Source organism: Cricetulus griseus, chromosome 5 (genome assembly GCF_003668045.3).
Source record: "Cricetulus griseus strain 17A/GY chromosome 5, alternate assembly CriGri-PICRH-1.0, whole genome shotgun sequence".
NCBI classification, from domain to species: Eukaryota; Metazoa; Chordata; class Mammalia; order Rodentia; family Cricetidae; genus Cricetulus; species Cricetulus griseus.
The window spans coordinates 185799058-185816933 of NC_048598.1; the positions used below are offsets into that span (position 1 = coordinate 185799058).

General features: G+C 47.9%; 1 protein-coding gene across 9 annotated transcripts in view; it reads right to left on the reverse strand.

Moving 5' to 3' along the window:
* The window catches only part of Wdr25 (WD repeat domain 25), a 164725-nt gene that overhangs the window by 47700 nt on the left and 99149 nt on the right, over window positions 1-17876 (reverse strand). For 8 of the 9 annotated variants that reach the window (XM_027416388.2, XM_027416386.2, XM_035445441.1 and 5 more), the window contains one exon: window positions 10167-10314. The exons of the other annotated variant lie outside the window; for it this stretch is intronic. In XM_027416388.2, the coding sequence (XP_027272189.1) occupies window positions 10167-10314 (148 nt within the window). The remainder of the gene's footprint in view (window positions 1-10166; window positions 10315-17876) is intronic. 9 annotated transcript variants of the gene reach the window in all.

The following is a 17876-nucleotide window of genomic DNA, read 5'->3' on the forward strand; positions in this document are numbered from 1 at the left end:
CAGTAAGCTACACATGTGCTCAAGGTCCTCAGCTATGCAGCAAGGTGAATAATGCTTACCAACTGCCCTCCAGTGGCCCAAGTATGAAACAGAGTAAAAATGGACCAAGATGGACTGAGAAGGAAATCAGAGAAACATCACCCTTTACAATAGTCACAAATAACATAAAATATCTTGGAGTAACTCTAACCAAATGGGTGAAAGACCTTTATGACAAGAACTATGAGTCTTTAAAGAAAGAAATTTTAAAAGATATCAAAAAAATGGAAAGATCTCTCATACTCTTGGATAGGTAGGATCAACATAGTAAAAATGGCAATCCTAACAAAAGCAATCTACAGATTCAATGCAATCCCCATTAAAACCCCAGCACAATTCTTCACAGACCTTGAAAGAACAATTCTCAACTTCATATGGAAAAACAAAAAACCCAGGATAGCCAAAACAATCCTGTACAATAAAGGATAATCCGGGGACATCACCATCCCTATAGCTCTACTATAGAGCTATAGTAAAGAAAACAGCTTGTTATTGGCACAAAAACAGACAGGTTGACCAATGGAATTGAATTGAAGACCCTGACATCAACCCACACACCTATGAACACCTAATTTTTGACAAAGAAGCTAAAAATGGAAAAAAGAAAATATATTCAACAAATGGTGCTGGTATCACTGGCTGTCAACCTGTAGAAGAATGCAAATAGGTCCATATCTATCGCCACACACAAAACTCAAGTCCAAATAGATCAAAGACCTCAATAAAAATCCACACTGAGCCTCATAGAAGAGAAAGTGGGAAACACATTTGAATGCATAGGCACAGGAGACCACTTCCCAAATAGAACACCAGTAGCACAGACTCTAAGAGCAACAATTAATAAATGGGACCTCCTGAAACTGAGAAGCTTCTGTAAAGCAAAGAACATGGTCAACAAGACAAAACAGCAGCCCACAGAATGGGAAATGATCTTCATCAACCCCACATCTGACAGAGGGCTGATCTCCAAAATATACAAAGAACTCAAGAAACTAGAAACCAAACTACCAAATAATCCAATTAAAAAATGGGGTACAGATCTAAATAGAAAATTCTCAACAGAACAATCTCAAATGGCAGAAAGACACTCAGGGAAATGCTCGACATCCTTAGTCATCAGGGAAATGCAAATCAAAACGACTCTGAGATTCCATCTTACTCCTGTCAGAGTGGCTAAAATCAAAAACACCAATGGCAGCTTATGCTGGAGAGGATGTGGAGAAAGGGGAACACTCCTCCACTGCTGGTGGGAGTGCCAACTTGTACAGCCACTGTGGAAATCAGTATGGTGATTTCTCAGAAAATTAGGGATCAACCTACCTCAAGACCCTGCAATACCACTGTTGGGCATATACCCAAAGGAGGCACATTCACACCACAAGGACATTTGCTCAACTATGTTCATAGCAACATTATTTGTAATAGCCAGATCTTGGATGCCCCTCAATTGAAGAATGGATAAAGAAAATGTAGTACATTTACACAATTGAGAACTACTCAGTGGTAAGAAACAATGAAATCCTAACATTTGCAGGCAAATGGACAGAACTAGAAAAAACCATCCTGAGTGAGGTAACCCAAAACCAGAAAGACAAATATAGTATATACTCACACATAAGTGGATAACAGACATAAAGCAAAAGATACCCATCCTACAATCCATTACCCCAGAGAAGCTAGAACCCTCTTCCAGAAACAGATAGAAGCAGATGCAGAAATCCACAACTAGCCACTGGGCCAAGCTCCTGGAGTACAATCAAAGTGAGGGACAAGCAATAATATGAGCAAAGGAGTCCAGCCCATGATGGGGAAACCCACAGAATCAGCTGACCCAAGCTAGAGATCACTGACTCAGGTCTGACAAATGGGGAGCCTGCATAAGACTGAACTAGACTCCCTTAATATAGGTGACAATGCTGTGACTGGGACAATCTATGAGGCCACTGGCAGTGAGTCCGAGATCTAACTCTAATGCACCAACTGACTTAGTGGAGCCCATTCCATATGGAGAGACACCTTGCCCAGCCTAGACATGGGGATGTCGGGGTGGAGAGATGCCTTGGCCCCGCCTCAATGAGATGATGGGACAGACTTAGTAGACTTCCCAGGGAAGGCCTCACCCTCTCTGAGGAGCAGATGGGAGGTGGGGACATGGGGAGTGGGGGGAGCGGGAAGAGAAGAGGGCAGGGTCACTGGGATTGGGATGTAAAACTAAATTAATAAAAACAATGGACCAATCTAGGAAGAGCCACTGCCACAAAGCCAACGAAGGGGCCACCAATCGTGGCCACGCGTCACTCGCTGCCTCTTCTCATCCAAGAAGCTTTATGCAGCCCCTGGTGTACACAGGCATATACAGGAGGGACAAAGACCAAATATTTGCTGATAATATGCATAAAAATTAAAATAACTATTTGGTATACATATAATTTTACTATTTACCAAAGATGAAAGCAAATTTGCATACTAATGAGACAGATTATTTGTTTACTTTTACATGAAGAACTAAGTCTTGAGTATGTGTGGAAGGTCCTGTGCTTCCAGGACTCAGGAAGAAGAGGTAGGAGGACAGCCTGGGTTTCAAATCAGCCTAGGCTACAGAGTGAGACCCACACTCAAAATATAAACAACAAAAAGAAACAAGAATTATATTTGATACAACAGGATATGTCATACTTTCAAAGTTTTTCAAAAACTAATGGATGTTCAGAGATGTTGAGGATACCACTTTGCATAAACCCATTTGTTAAAATGACAGAAATATGTCTAGAAACTGTTGGAAATTCTGTCCCAGGCCAAACTTCATTCAACGCTTTTTTTTTTTCTTCTTCTTCTTTTTATGAAGCCGATTTTAAGAGCAATCTTAAAGTCAACACTCTAACACAATACAATCCAAAGATGTACTAGCCTGACACCTACATGCCGAGGAATGTAAAATATTAAAAGTCCTTATTTCCCAGAATGGAACTGTTACATTTCTGCAAGAGCAGAAAACTTTGTAAATACAGGATTAGCTCTGCACTTCATCACACAGTAGTCTTGACTCTGAGCTGAGGTGTTTGGGCAGGGCTCACCGGAATTGTTATACGGCGTGGTGACATTCACAGTACATAATGCCCACAGTGTGCGCTCAGACCAAGGCTGCAGTGATTTTGTGGAATGCCATATGGGTGGGACTGCTAGAAACATCTTGGATTCATTACTCATTTGAGCCTGAATTAATTTTTGGTCACTACACATTCAGAAACCTTTAACAGTTGCTGAGTTTTTCACAAGCCCACATTCAGTGACACAACCCTGTGGAGCAGTGATCACAGTTTGCAAAGCTGGGTTCTAGAGAGAGGATGCTAACCTTTTAAAACTACAGCATGTGTTTTGTGTTGTGTTATGTTGTTGCTCAGGGAACTCAGCAGACTGTGGGTGCCCCACGAGGACTTCACACCCTCAAACCACCCTCATTAACACTCACTGTACAGAAAGCTATCTAGTTGAAAATATGCTTTATTCCCACAACCCAAGCTTTGCTTCAGCTATTTTTTAGGTGTATGCTTGCATGTAGGTACACAGGAAGGGTATGGAGGCTAAAGGTTGATGTTGGATGTCTTTCTCGACTTGCATTTTGAGAAAGTCTTCTATCTGGCCAGCCTGCGCCAGTAAGTCCCAGACATCTGTCCGTCTCTGCCTCCCCAGTGCTGGGATGTGGATGCCAGGGATCCCAACTCAGGCCTTCATGACTGAGAGGCAGGTGCACTACCCACTGAGCCATCTCTCCAGACCCTCTTCCATACCCCTTATATATAAGCAGCAAATGTCCCACTGAACAGAATGAGGAGAGGGTCTCTTCCCCTCTGCACCCCCAAATCTTGAATTTACTGCCTATCCTCAGACAAGGGAAACTCTGGGGGGGGGGGAGACACAGATGCTTTCCTCAGTCCATGGAGCACACACAGCACAGCACCAGTCATGTTTTTATTTTGAAGTCTCAGCAAGTCACTTGCTTGTTAAAAGGTGGGTGAAAGGACCTTGCTGAGGACAGGGAAGAAAGGAAAGGAAGGTTAAGCTGCTAGAAAGTGATGATTGAAGTTTTCCTGCTTTTTAAAAAAAAAAAATCTGAATGTTATTTCCCTCAATTCTCAAAGATACTGAAACTCTGTCTTCGAAAGGACTAACATTTTCTACTTAGAACGAGGTTGTCATATTTATTTCCTCCTTCTAAGAGCTGGGGCCTTGCTTTTTTCTTTGTTAAAGGGGTCCAAAGCTAAAAGATTTTTAATAAGCTAACAGGTACTTAATGGAAAACACTAGGGAAAAATTCTGCTAAGACTTTGGTTCAGAAACCAGCAACATGGCCACCATCATGGCAGGACATTTGAGGCAGTTAGGGGTGATGATGCCAGAGAGAGCCAGCTCTGTCATTTGTGAGAGGATCTTGGGTGATCCCTTCACTTCTGAGTCTCCTGGGGTCAGGGGTACGGCACGCTAAGTAACACGCTCAGTGCTCTGCGGAATAATCAGCCAAAGTGAACCATTATTGTTTGAAAAATTAAACCCCAACTTAGTGAATTCATCTGTGGTTAAATTAAAAGCTGAAGCGGAGGGGTGCTGGCTTCTAACAGCGGGAACCTTAAGAGACTAATGACTGCCGGAGCTTCTGCCTGAGGCTGGGAGATGAGAATACAGCAGCCTGGGCTGGCTTCTGCCTTTGCTGAAGAGAAAGGCTGGGGGACATTCACCAGGGAGCAGGCTTGACTGGGAGCACTAGCCCCTAGGTGGGTCTTTCTCCTGGAATCTGTGGCCACTCTCTCCCAGATGGTGGCCTGTCTGTCAGTTGTCCCCTTGAGTGGGACTTCTTCAGCTCCTGGGTTAGCTGTAACAGACCTTTTAGCTTGGGACTATCTTGCTTGTCTGCTTGTTATAAGAAATTCTGTTTATTCACTGCAGGCTTATAGGAAATTGAGCTTTAAAATATGGAATCCATTGGTACTTGGCTGTATTGATCTGGTTATAATGAGCTCAACCAGTATAAAAACTGTTTGGATCTTCTTGGAGTTAAGAAAAATTACTTCTTTTCCTTTTTGGATCAATAATGATACAAATAGAAAATATGTTTCTGGGCTGGCGGGGTGTGGCTCGGTGCAGAGTACTTGCTTATGAGTATGAGGCTCTGAATTCAATCCCCAGCCCTAGAATAAATAAATCATCCTGAAAGCAAAGTCATGCTTCAAGGATTCTGCAGAAACCCAGAATCTTCTCTTGCCACCATCACTCCCATCACTCCACCATCCAGTATCACTGAGGTGACACTGGGGTGACCCTGGACAGGCAACTCCTTTGAGCTGCACCTCTTCCTTTCTTAGGTAGAGCCATTAAGCTTCCCTGAGGTAGCCACCCATGTAACCAGGGTGACATCATCTGTCAGCCCAATGTCCGCCCCAGGGGACACTATGGTCAGGCGGGCTCCAGGACTCCGAAGACCCTCTGTTTTTATTCAACATCTGGCTCCCAGATCATTCTGCCACATCAATGGCATTTCAGGTTAAATGAAAACCAAGCGCTGGTCCCTAGGAAAGAGAGGGGACATGGGTGCCCCTGCAGGAGCCCACCTTAACTAAGTTACTGCCAGCGTACACGTGGGAAGGGGGAACCAACATGTACAATAAGCCTGTCCTTCAGGCCTATCTGGACGCTGGACCACAATCCTGGGTGATGGCAGGAATTAACCTGCATCTCAGAGCTGAGCAAAGGGAGTTTGGTAAGGGAAAGGACATTTGGCCCTATTGTCGAGCCATGCAGACAGTGACTGGACTTGTGTGACCCCAGAGTCCCTCTGTCTGCATTCCACCTCCAGACCCGCCAGCTACTCATGACCTTTCCTTCTCTGTGGCTCTTTGTTCCTAGCCACAGACTCACGAACATGTAGGAAAAATGTTGACAAGGGAAAGCTTATGTTGTTGGCTCGTGGTAATTGAGCCTGTGTTCCCAGGCAGCAGGCATATGACTCATTTCGCTAAAATCAATATCGTTACACTCATCCTCTGGGAAGTACTCAGCCAGCTGTAAATTTAACCATCCTGACTCAAAGTTAACGAGAAAAGAAGCTTGCTAACTTTCCAATCAACCTCCATGGATCAGGAGCAGGGCCCATGTTGGCAAGTGGGCAGAGGCCTGGCAGGATGCCGGCTGAGGGCCAGGTAGGCCTCATCTGGATGCCCACCAGCAGGGCTCTGGACTCACTGGCAGTGCAGCTCCAAGTCTGGCATCCTTACTGTAAAACCAGGCTCAAAGCTGCCCTTCAGAGGTAGCTGTGGGAAAAGACACAGCAAAAACAGGAGCAAGCCCCAGAGCAAACACAATAGGGCCACATGAACGGTGGCTGCAGGAGGCAGGCTGTTGCCATCATGCTTATCCTTCCAAGCCCAGCCAACTTTCAATTATCTGGACAAAACTGAATTTCTTAAAATTAGGGGGTGGGGAGTTAGCTTGCAAACCAGCTGTGTTTAGCTATCATCGGCTTTGTTGAAACACAGAACCAACCATGCTGAAACTGAACATGCCCTGGCCTCGTTCAGCCCCAGGGTCAGTCAACAAAGGCAATCTAACCTAAGAAGGGCCAGTTGCTCATTGGTGACTGCTGCCTACACACAGGAGATACACAGCTCCTGGGAGCCCGTGTCAATTGATAAAATCATGTCGGGGTCTGGGTACCACCTTCTTCACGAGGAGGGCTGGCATGAGCTTCCCAGCTAAGGGTGACACTGGCTTATGGTGATGCAGAAACCCTCTCAGGAGGGGAGCCAACAAAAGGCTGCTTAGAGAGCTTGCAGGAGAGGGGTCGGAGATGCCTGACACACCCAGAAGCCGGTTAGAGGAGGGTCTTGTGACAAGGCTAACAAAGGTGGGGAGTGGGCAGCTGTTCACTGGGCAAGAGAGTACCCGCAGGGCAGTGGCCAAAGACCATCTCCAGCTGCAATACCTCTGGGCCTTGAGTGGTAAGCAGACAAGAATGCCAGTCGGAAAGCCGGCCCAATCTACTGAGGCCTGGGACACAGCCGGCGGCACACACTGTCTCCTCCCCAGGTCTCCAAGGGCGCTACTGACCCTAAGCAGGTTCTGCTGGAGTGTGCTGGGAAAATGTGAGTGTGCCACAGAGCTTGGCAACCCACAGAGGCCCTGGCTGCGGTAGAGCACTTGCTTCAAGCACCAGTGGGAGCTGCTGCCACTTCAGAAGCTTAGCCTGACACGGAGCCTTCTTCCACGGCCTCTCCTCCAAAGCCTCATGAGCTGACAGTGCTCTTCGCCACGGCCTTCATTTGGACACTATTCACTCTTCCTATGCCAAGTGCTCGGAAGCTGTCAAGGCTAACATTGCTCCTCCTAAAGCATAGCTGTCCACAGCTCGAGAAGCCTCCTTCAGCCTGTCACTTAATCAGAGGGTTAGTCAAGATCATGCAGGCACTCCATCCTCCCAAGGCCTGCTTTCTGTACATGCTGAGCCACTGCCTGGAGAGAGCCAAGCACCCTGCCAGGATAGTTTGTTCAGGATAGGGAGAGGGGAGTGGAGGGCATGCATTGGCTGTCAACATTGGTTGGGTGACCTCAAGACAGTCACCAAACACTCAATGCCTCAGTTTCTGCATAAAAAAAAAAAAAAATGGGAATACAGATAAGGTTCTCACAGGCCAGTGGGGAACTAAGCATGCTGCCCAAGCAAAGGGCCTATTCCATTTATCTGTATCAGGTCAATATAGGCCTAGTGGCATGTGGGACACCAAGGTTACAGCAGGGACTTGTGACATCAGCTCAGCCCAAGTCATGATGGGGCTGAAGACAATTCTTAGGAAAAGAAAAGTCATGTAGGGTGCAGTTCCACCTGGCCAATCCCTCCCACCCACCATGACCCCAACAAAAGACACAGTGGCGTTGAGACAGGAGGAGGTAGTCAGAACAGTGAGCATTCCAGACACAAGGGCAGATGTCCCTGACTGTGACTGCCTGGAGCTCGGCAGAGGGCTGGACTGAGGGGGCTACACACCTACCTCAGACCCCAAATAGAAGACACATGGTCACCCCACTGCCAGGAGGAGCTGCCGCCCACCAAGAAGGAGAAGTGCAGCTCTAAGGGACTGAGATCTGCAAGAGGGACCCTCAGAGCTTACTCAGCTCTAAGGGACTCTAAGGAGACAACCAGCTGATTGGTTTGCAAGACAGGTCATGCACAAAGCTGGTGACACTCGGGACCTGGGTGGCGTCTGCCAGTGTTCCCCGAGGCGGCCTGTGCTTAATGTAGCAGAGACGTTTGTTAGGGAGATTGCAGACGGAAACAGGAGCGCCAAAAATAATTAATCTGTGAGCAGATTTGATTAAGTGTTGATTCATGGCTGTTCCGTAAGCCAACAGCCCGTCAGAACTATAAATTAACGAGATAAAATGGTACTGGCCCTCCATATTTCAGGCCGGGTATTGACATTTTAGAATCCACAGATTTTTAACTGTATTGATTGAGGACACCAGGATAAATGGCCTTGGCGCCAAATTCCCATTAATGACAATGGGCACCGAGTGACTAATTCCCAAAGCACTGCAGAGAGAACGCCCTGCGCTGCCTTCTCCTGGCAGGGCGCTCTAATTAGATTGAAATGAAAAAGCCAAATCACCATGGGCGGGAGAGGCAGAGGAAGAAAATGGAAGATCAGACTTGGGAAAGAAAAAGGACAAGACTAGTGAGAGCTGGACAGAGGCCACAGGGCGCACAAGTACTAAGACACGGGGCCAGGGAGGGGTGTGCAAACATGTGGCCCCCCAACCCCAGCAGCCCTGGGAGCTTCATTACTTGGGATAGGAAGTTACAGCAGGGGCCAAGGGGCCAGCCTCAGCTCTCCAATTATGCAGATGTGAGCCAGCCCCGGCCAAGCCATGGACAAAGAGACCCCTACGATGGACCCATCCTCGGGGACACACAGTTGCCAGGACACGGACAGAAATGCCAGCTATCCTCACAGGAGAGGCCTCATTTGGGGTCCAGAGGCCTTCCTGGAGGCTGAGATCCAAACCCATGCACTCTGTCCTCTCTGGGAACAAAAGAGATCCAGCATACCCCAGCACAGGCCCTGCACACAGTAGGTGTATAGTAAGTAACAGATTAAGGGAAAGAAAACAATCCTCCAGTAGATGAGCCCCATGCAGACACCGTTCCTAGCAGAGGAGGATGAGGTGCCGTCCGTGGCTCCCTCCCGGACAGCAACACTTCGACGGGGGGGGGGGGGTGTCTCTCTATATTCACCCTGCACACAAGAGCTCCAGCACGCTGCCCTCCATGACCCACCCCGCTCCTCCCCCAGCCCTCCACGGAGACACACGTCACATGACAGCAGCTGCAGTTCCAGGCCCTCCAAGCTGGAACACAAACAAGGCCGTGACCCACTGTCACCCCTGACTCATCAGTCACCCACCCCCATGAGTCCCTAACCTGTCAGGCTTCAGGACCCACTGCAGCCGACAGCCAGAATGAAGATTCTGTGAAAAGTCCCGGAAGCTAGGGCCGAGTTGGGCAGTGTAGGTGAGACCCCACACGCAATAGTCCCCAGTCTCCCTTGCTGTCACTCAGTGGCCCAACCCAGGACTCCTGCCTGGGAAAGTTCCTTTTTCTGGCTTCTCACTCCTTCCCTACCTGATGGAAGGGTTCCTGAGGATTTTCCTACATGAAACCGCCTTGCTCAGGTGCCTCTCTATACAAATACTGGGAACAGCCCCTCTGAAGATTCCCTATGGAACTCAGTTCCACCCCATAGACTGACAAGAATTCTAAACTGATGCCAACCAAGGGACACCGTGATGTTTTGGTCCTAATTACACAGCAGAAGTTGATTAAAAAGCTGCCTCTTTATCCAGCCCTGCAGCTTGGGGCTGAGACAAGCATGGCTGTCCTTTGCTGTTTGGCAGAGGACTAGTTCCAATGCTTTGCAGACAGCTGCAGTGACACTGGCAAAAAGCCTGCACACTGGTCAGGGAGATGAGTCTGTCCCAGGCCCCCACCACAACATGACTGTGGGTGATTTGCACTCAGGACCTTCTGGAGAGGCTTGCCCAGGGAGAGGGCTGACCCAGGGCAGTGAGACATCAGGACACACCTGTTTCCAGGTCTGTTAGGTGCAGGGCAAAGTCGAAGCCACCACTGAGGATGCGCCGGCCACAGGGAGACCACCGTGCAGCTCGTACTGCCTCACTGTGCACAGAGTAGGTCTGCAGGCAGTGTCCCGAGTCCACGGCATTCCACACCTGCAAGGGAAACAGAGAGGCAGCACCAGACACTGTGATGAGGGCCTGAGCTCCAGGCCAGCAAGGGGCTCCCTGGGGAAGTGGCTTCCTATTATTTCACATCATTACAGCAGCTACAGTTGCTTTTCCTCATAGAAATGTATGTGCAAGCTTCCTTTTCCTAGGGCTACAAAGAAACATCATTTCCTGTCTCCACTCAACCTTCACACCTGCTCCTATCTGCTGGCCACAGACATGTCACAGTCCTGCCCCAGCCTCCTATAGCCTGCTACTTGTCCTGGAGCAGAGACAGCACATGTCTAGGACACAGTCAAGGGATCTCTTGAAGACCGAGACCCAGACAGAGGCCGGTCAGACTCAGAGCAATCGGACATCTTCTTAGGAGAGGGGTTCTTCCCCCACACCATCATCCTGGCTCCCCATCGACGAGGAGAATGTCCAGTCCACAACTGACTCCTCCTACAAGTGGCTTACAAGCCCAGGCAGGGGAGCCACAGTACCCCAGCTGGCAGGCCTGGTTCTCCTGTCACTACAGGGCGAGGGGGACATACTGTAAACCCCACCACCTTGACATTGCACCTTGCTGGTCATGTGACAGATCCAGTGGGTCTACCTCACGGGGCCTCGGTCTCTCACCCCACCCCAGATAGGAGTGAGGCTGGAGCAGGAACAGCTAGTTCTGCAGCAGGGGCCTCAGTAGGACTGCTGGACAGGCTCACAGAGACTGGGAGGGGGGCTCGCAGAGACTGGGAGGGGGGCTTGCAGGAATGGGGGGCAGGCTTGTGGGGGTTGGGGAGCTTGCAGGGATTGGGGTTCTGAAACAGCAAGACTCCATGGGTATCAGCAGCACCAGATTTTCCCGAGTAAGTTCTAGAAAAGCTGAAACCAGCACACCCACGCACTTCCACAAACCTGCTCCTAGGGCAACTCCCATTAAAGATGAGCTAACTCCACCTGCCAAGGCCTGAAGGCTCTCAGAATTCTGAAAGGTTTCCTGGGAATATGTAAATGTCTAAGCTTATGCAAACAAGAGGTCATGAGGAGCAGGTCCCACAGAGTGTGGGGAGGGCCCCTCTATTCTTTCCTTCCACACCAGGGGTCAACAGCTAGGTCTCAAACTAAAAAGAATAAAACCCAGAGGCAGCAGTAGCTCCATTTAAAAACACAGAGCAAACAGGAGGAGCAGCCAGAAGGCTGGCGAGCACAGTGAGGATTGGCAGCAGGGCAGCAGAGCGCAGAAGGTGGCTGCCTCTTCAGAATTATGTGCAAGCATGATGTTAATAGGAAAATTAAGTGAGCAAGTGAAGCTCTGCAGGGCTCACACAGTTAGACAGTAAGAGGCCAACACCATGTACACAGGACAAGCTGCATTCAGAGTACAATGTCAATTTCTAAGACACATGAACTACAGCATCATACTAATTAGGCAAGCTGGTATTAAAAACAAAAATTAACAAGTGTTGGCATTGATGCAGAGAAATCAGAACCCCTGCACTGCTGGCAGGAAGGTAAGGTAGTATAGTCATGATGGACCATAGTTTGGTGATTCCCAGAAACCTGTAGGGTTACCATGAAACCCAGCAATTCCACTTCTGAGAATAAACCCAAGCATCTGGTACTGGGGCCTCACAGAAGCTTTGCCCTTATTCACATGAACAGAGGGTGGAAGGAAGGAGCTCACTTGTCCATGGACAGGTGAGAGGATCCACAAAATGTGGTCCACACACAGGGAGGAGCGCCTCTTAGACAGGCTTCCCGACAGCAGCTGCGACATGGTGGGGCCTGGGCCACACTGTGCTCAATGGGACAGGCCAACCCCCAAAGGATGAATTCTGTGTGGTTTCCCTTCACGGCATTCGCTGAGCAGTCAGAATCACAGGCAGGAAACACAAAGGCTGCTGCCAGGGGTGGGAGGACTGGTGTGGTGGAGCATGAGTGTCCCGGGGGTGGACGCAGCCAAGGCTGCCCAACAGTCTGAACTGCATCCCCAAACCTGGCTACACTGGTGAGGTTTGTTACATTTCACCACGTCTTTTTAAACACACACACACACACACACACACACACACACACACACACACACACACACCCTTGTTTACTCACTTACTCACTCACACATTTGCCGTAAGACCCTAAAAACAAGCTCAGGATGGTTATTGCTGCAAGCACTGCCAGGAGCCATGAGCACTGCTCAGTATTTCCTTCGAGAGCGAGAGAGTGGCACGTAGGAGGAGCAGATGGGGAGGAAGGAGGTGGCTCTGAAACAATGGCGTCCAAATGTTTCTTCTGCAAAGCCCTTCCACTTACTCATTCAACAAACACTCCCGAGTGCTTACTAACTGGCCAGGCACTGCTCATGGGAAACAACCAAAATCAAGGCTCTTGCCTTCTAAGAGTTGACCTTGCAGTCGGGAAGACAGGTCCTACACAAACTAGCAGAATGGAGTGTGTCAGGCACTCAGGCTGATGTTCCAAGGTCAACAAGAAAGGGGGCTCTAGAGACAAGAGAAGGGGCAGGGAAGGCGGCCATGTTGGACCACTCAAGACCTGAAGAAAAAAGTTCTGCCTGAGTATGCAACAGTGCAAAGGCCAGTCCAGCCAGAGAGGTGAACAGGATGTGGCAAGAAGGGGCACGGTGAGAGTGTCTCTATGGGCAGTAGAGTGCCCAGGGTCTCGGAGGACAGGACCCCTTCAGCTGGCCTGCAGGAAGAAGATGGGGGTGGGGCTTATTCGGGAATTCAGGACAGGGCAGCAGCAGTGGGGATAAGGTCCATATGGAGTCAGAAGCAATAGAAAGCCCTTGGAGTAAAGCCAGTGGAGAAGGACAGAGAGAACAGGACCACCTGAGGTCTGGGGCCTGAGCAGCAAGAGGAGGGCGCAAGGGCAGAGCTCAGCACTGAGTGCAGGATGCTCGCTGGTCATGAGAAGAGAAGGCTGGGAAAGCCCCTGCCCCTATACTTTTGAGTGTAACACACTTACTTATAAACCTTTGGGGATATGCAGTCAAATGCTGAGTTAGTGAGGATGGAGAAGAAAAGAGGGAGGGTAGAAGAGATGGGGGGCCAGAAAGGCAGGGAGTAGCATGGAGTAGACAGGGGTGATGGCGAGCAGGGAGGGGTGGAGGGAAGAAGGCAGAAGAAAGCTCAGACTCCAAGATGCCTGGGACAAAAGGACAGCACAGTGTGCCAGGGTTCTTGGGCAGGGGTGTCCTGGGTGTAAGGAGATGGAGCTGAAGCAAGGTGTGACAACCCCCCCACACAACAAACACACATACACACCAGGTGACATTGCACACCTGTTTGCTGGAGCACTCTGCTGAACGCAGCAGTAGAATCGATGAGGACCAGTCAGTCCCGGCTTGCTACCAAGGGCGAAGGCGAGAGGAATCTTCGCCAATTGCTCTCCCTAATTGAATTGAATGTTCACTGTCAAGCTTTAAAGATTAATTCCCAAACACTGCTGCAGCTCTGAGTGTCTGCCTTTTTTCAACCAAGTCATTAGAGATCCCAACTGCCTTCACAGGATTAAGCAGCTCAGTCTACTGTCGAATGTTCTGAGACGGCTCCATGTATTAACTGCAATTATTAACACGGTCTGTGTGTCCAGCCAAAGCCACAAGAACAGGAGTAAAATGCAGCAGGACTGGGGATCTGCGCCACTTCCACCACGGCTCTCCTGGGCTTCACAGACTCTCCAGCCTGTTGCTTCACTCTCAGGCCACCACGGTCTTGATTGCCATTTTCGTTTTGTCTAAGTCATCATCATTATTGGGAAGGGACACATGCAAAGCCACAGCAAACATGTGGAGGCAGAGGGCAACTCTGAGGGTTCAACTCTCTCTCTCATTCCACCATGGGTTCCAGGGATCAAACTCAAGTGGTCGGGTTTGTGCAGAAAGCAACTTTACCTGCTGAGCCATCTCTTAGGCCCTATTCCATTCTTTAAAAGAAATGCAATCTCCTTACAAAACACTCAGACTTTACAAAAATGCAGAAAAGGAAAGCCCTGTAGGGACCACGATGGGATGGTTGATTCTCAGGTTACATGGGAAATGAGCAGAAAGGGTTGCCCATATCTCCATAAATGGAGACCATAACTGTCACATTTCTGGGGGTGGCTGTGCTTGCTGTGTGATCCAGATTCACCAGCTCCTCCAGTCAGCCTTTTACACAGCTGAGTGTGCTGCCAGAGCTGTCTTTGTGGAAAGCCTTATTAGTCTAGAGAGGTTCCCTTCTATTTACTCAACATTGTTTAAAAAAAAAAAAAAAAAACTGTGTGTGTGTGTGTGTGTGTGTGTGTGTGTGTGTGTGTGTGTGTGTGTGTTGATTCTCTCCTTCTGCCATGAATTCTGGGAACCAAACTCAATCATCAGGCTTGCTTGGCAAACATTTTCACATATGCTGAGTCACTGTATTGGCCCTGAAAATTTTGTTGGTGGTGGTGGGGTTTTTTTTTTTTTAACATATACAATGAGGAATGAATGTTAGGTATTGCCAAATCCATCTACTTAAATGGTCTTATGGCTTTCTCTTTATAGTTAATCACTGATATTACAGTTCCATCACCAAGCACTGTACTGATTGATCTTCAAACCCTTCGCTAAGCTCCCATCCCTGGGACTGACCCTGCTTAGTCATGATGTTTGAAGTGGATAGTTGGATGGATTTGCTAAAGGGTTTTGTTGTTGTTGTTTGTTTTTTGTTTTGTCAAAAACACCTTGTCAGTTCCTCAGAGATAATGGATGGATGCTCACTTCTATCATGTCTTTTTCTTGTCTTGGTGTCAGGAGAACTAGTTAGGGGGGGAGGTGTTCCTCCTCTTTGATGTTCCAGGACAGTTAGGGTAGCCACTATAACAACATCCTCAAGCTGAGTGGCGTGGACAGCAGATGCTGATACAGTTCCAGAGGCTGGAGTTCTGAAATGAAGGTACCAGCAGGAGGGTGGGCTGGCTCCTTTCTCTTATGCCCAAGTGCTGCCTCCATGTCTGCATGCCAGTCTTCCTGTCTCCCTTCTATGGACACTGGTCACACGGCACTGGAACCCACCTCATGGCCTCATTTTTGCAACAATTACCTCTGTACAGATTCAATCTCCAAATACGGTTATGTTGGGAAATACCAGGGGTTAGGATGTAGGAAGGGAAATCGAGGGTGACAGGGATACCTGTGATTCAACCCACAGCAAATGGGTACTCCTTTTCCTCAGATGTTTGTTAGAATTCATTAGTGAAGCCATTAGGGCCTAGAGTTTTCCTTGTGGGAACAGTCTGAACTAAAAATTCAATTATTTTCATCGATATGAGATATGTTTCTTCTTGGGTAAGCTTTGATTCTGAGGGTCTTCTGGGGGATTGTCAGTGTCACCTAAGCTGTAGCATTCATTAGCACACGCCGATCGTGCATTACCTCTGTACCCTTTTAATATCTGCAGCATCTATAATTAGCACACTCTAATCATCTCTCATATTGGTAATTTGTGTCTTTTCTCTATATTCTTGATTCCAGCTAACAGTTTAGATATTCATTCATCTCAGAGAATCACCTCCTGAGCTGGGCGTGGTAGCTGGCTCCTCTAATTCCACACTCAAAGGAGACTGAAACAGAGCTTCACTGGGAGTTCCAGGTCAGCCTGGGATGCAGAGAAAATAAAAATAAAATAAAACTGGGCCAGAGAGGTGGTTCAGCAGGCAACAGTGCTTGTCATGCAAGACTGGTGACCTGAGTTCGATCCCCAGAACCCGTGACAGAAGGAGAAAAACAATCCCTGAAAATTGTCCTCTGACCTCCACACGGGCACTTTGACGCTTACGCTCCCGTGTGTGTCATGCGTGCAACACACACACTAAATAGATGTTTTAAACTTTGCCAAAAAATTAAAAAGGCAGCTTTTCACTGGCTGATCTTCTTTGCTGCTCCCTTTCCCTGTTTGAGGTCCCTGCTCCGTCCTCCATTTTGTGTTTAGACTCGACTGGTTGGCCTTTCCTGGTGTTTAAGTGGAAGCTGGAGTCACTGCAAATTTCCCATAACAACCTAAGTAGTTGATGCTACAAAAGTGCTGCAGCGATGTGCTGGTCTGCCCTCCCTCGGAACACTTCCTAGAACCGATTCTACCACCGAGCCACACCCCAAACTGACCCTTCAGCCATTAGAAATGTGTCTGGTTTCCAAATATTATGGAGTTTTCCAGTTATCTTCATTATTGATTTTTTTTTCATCTAGTCGTATCCTAGGAAATCAACTGAGAATGATTTCAATACTTCTGAATTTCCCAATTAATTTGTTTCACAGCCACACCATGGTTATCTTGGTAGATAGTCCATATGCACTGGAAAGGAATTTGCACTCTATTTCGGTGCTGTGGTGAGTCGCACAGATGTCAATCAGGCCAGCTAGCGACAGTCCTGTCCCAGTCTGCCACCTCTAAACTAGATTTCTGTCTATGTGATCTACTGATTATTGAGAAAGGGCTGGGAATTCTCAAGCCGTCGGCGGGTTTTACTGTTCATACATCCCGTCCTGGCAGCTCTACTTCCTGTGTTTTAGGGTGCTCTTATTCTGTGTGTATATAAATATCTACGGGCCTGGTGTTGTGCACCTTGGGGATGTGCTGTGATGAACTGATCCCTCCTGTTATTATAAGATGACTCTCTTTATCCCTGTAATATTTCTGCTCTGAAATCTGCTTTGCCTGATATTTATATAGCCACACAAGCTTTCTTTTATTACTGTTAGTATTGCTTATCTTCCTCCATCCTTTCAACTTAACTTAACCTTTTTCTGTTTTTATATTTAAGGTGAGTTTCCTGAGGGCACTGTATAATTGTGGACTGCCTTTCTATCCAACCAAACAATCCTTGTCTTTTAAATGGAGTGTCTAGACCTTTCCGCCTGCCTTTGATAAGGTTTAAGTTTGCTTTGTTTACCCAGTTTGCTGTTTCTTCCTCATTCTCTGTGCCTCTTTTAGATCTTTTGTTATTTCATTATACTTCCCACGTTAGGGCCCATAACCATGAATCTTTCTCCGTTTCTCTTATTATTCGTCACTTTAGGGTTTACAGGACACATCTTTAATTTACTCTGACCCACTCTCAAGTCACACCACTTCCCGCATGATATAAGAGCGAGAAAACAATGCATCTTTCCTCATGTATGTTACATCTCTACATGTTATTGCCTGCTGCATTACAGTTTTACCTCAAAAGGTCAATTGTCACAGAAAGCCTTTTTAAAAGAACAGAGTGTTTACACCGCCTCCAATGTACACAGCACATTCACTATTGCATTGCTCCTCGTTCCCGGAACACATGGAGAATCCCACCTAGCATCAGTTTCCCTCGGCCTCAAAAAGTCCCCTCCCTAATGAAAATTTCCCATAATGCAGACTTGCTGGTGATGCATCATTTCGGCTTTTAAGTGTCTGAGAAAGTCCTGTACCTTTGTCCCTTCAAGACCTTTCACTGGGGATTGTGGGCAAAAGCTCCTGAGATGACCTCACCTACCAATGAGCCTCTGCAAGGCCAGTTCACTAATCACAACTTCAGGGAACTGTGGAGAGGCTGGG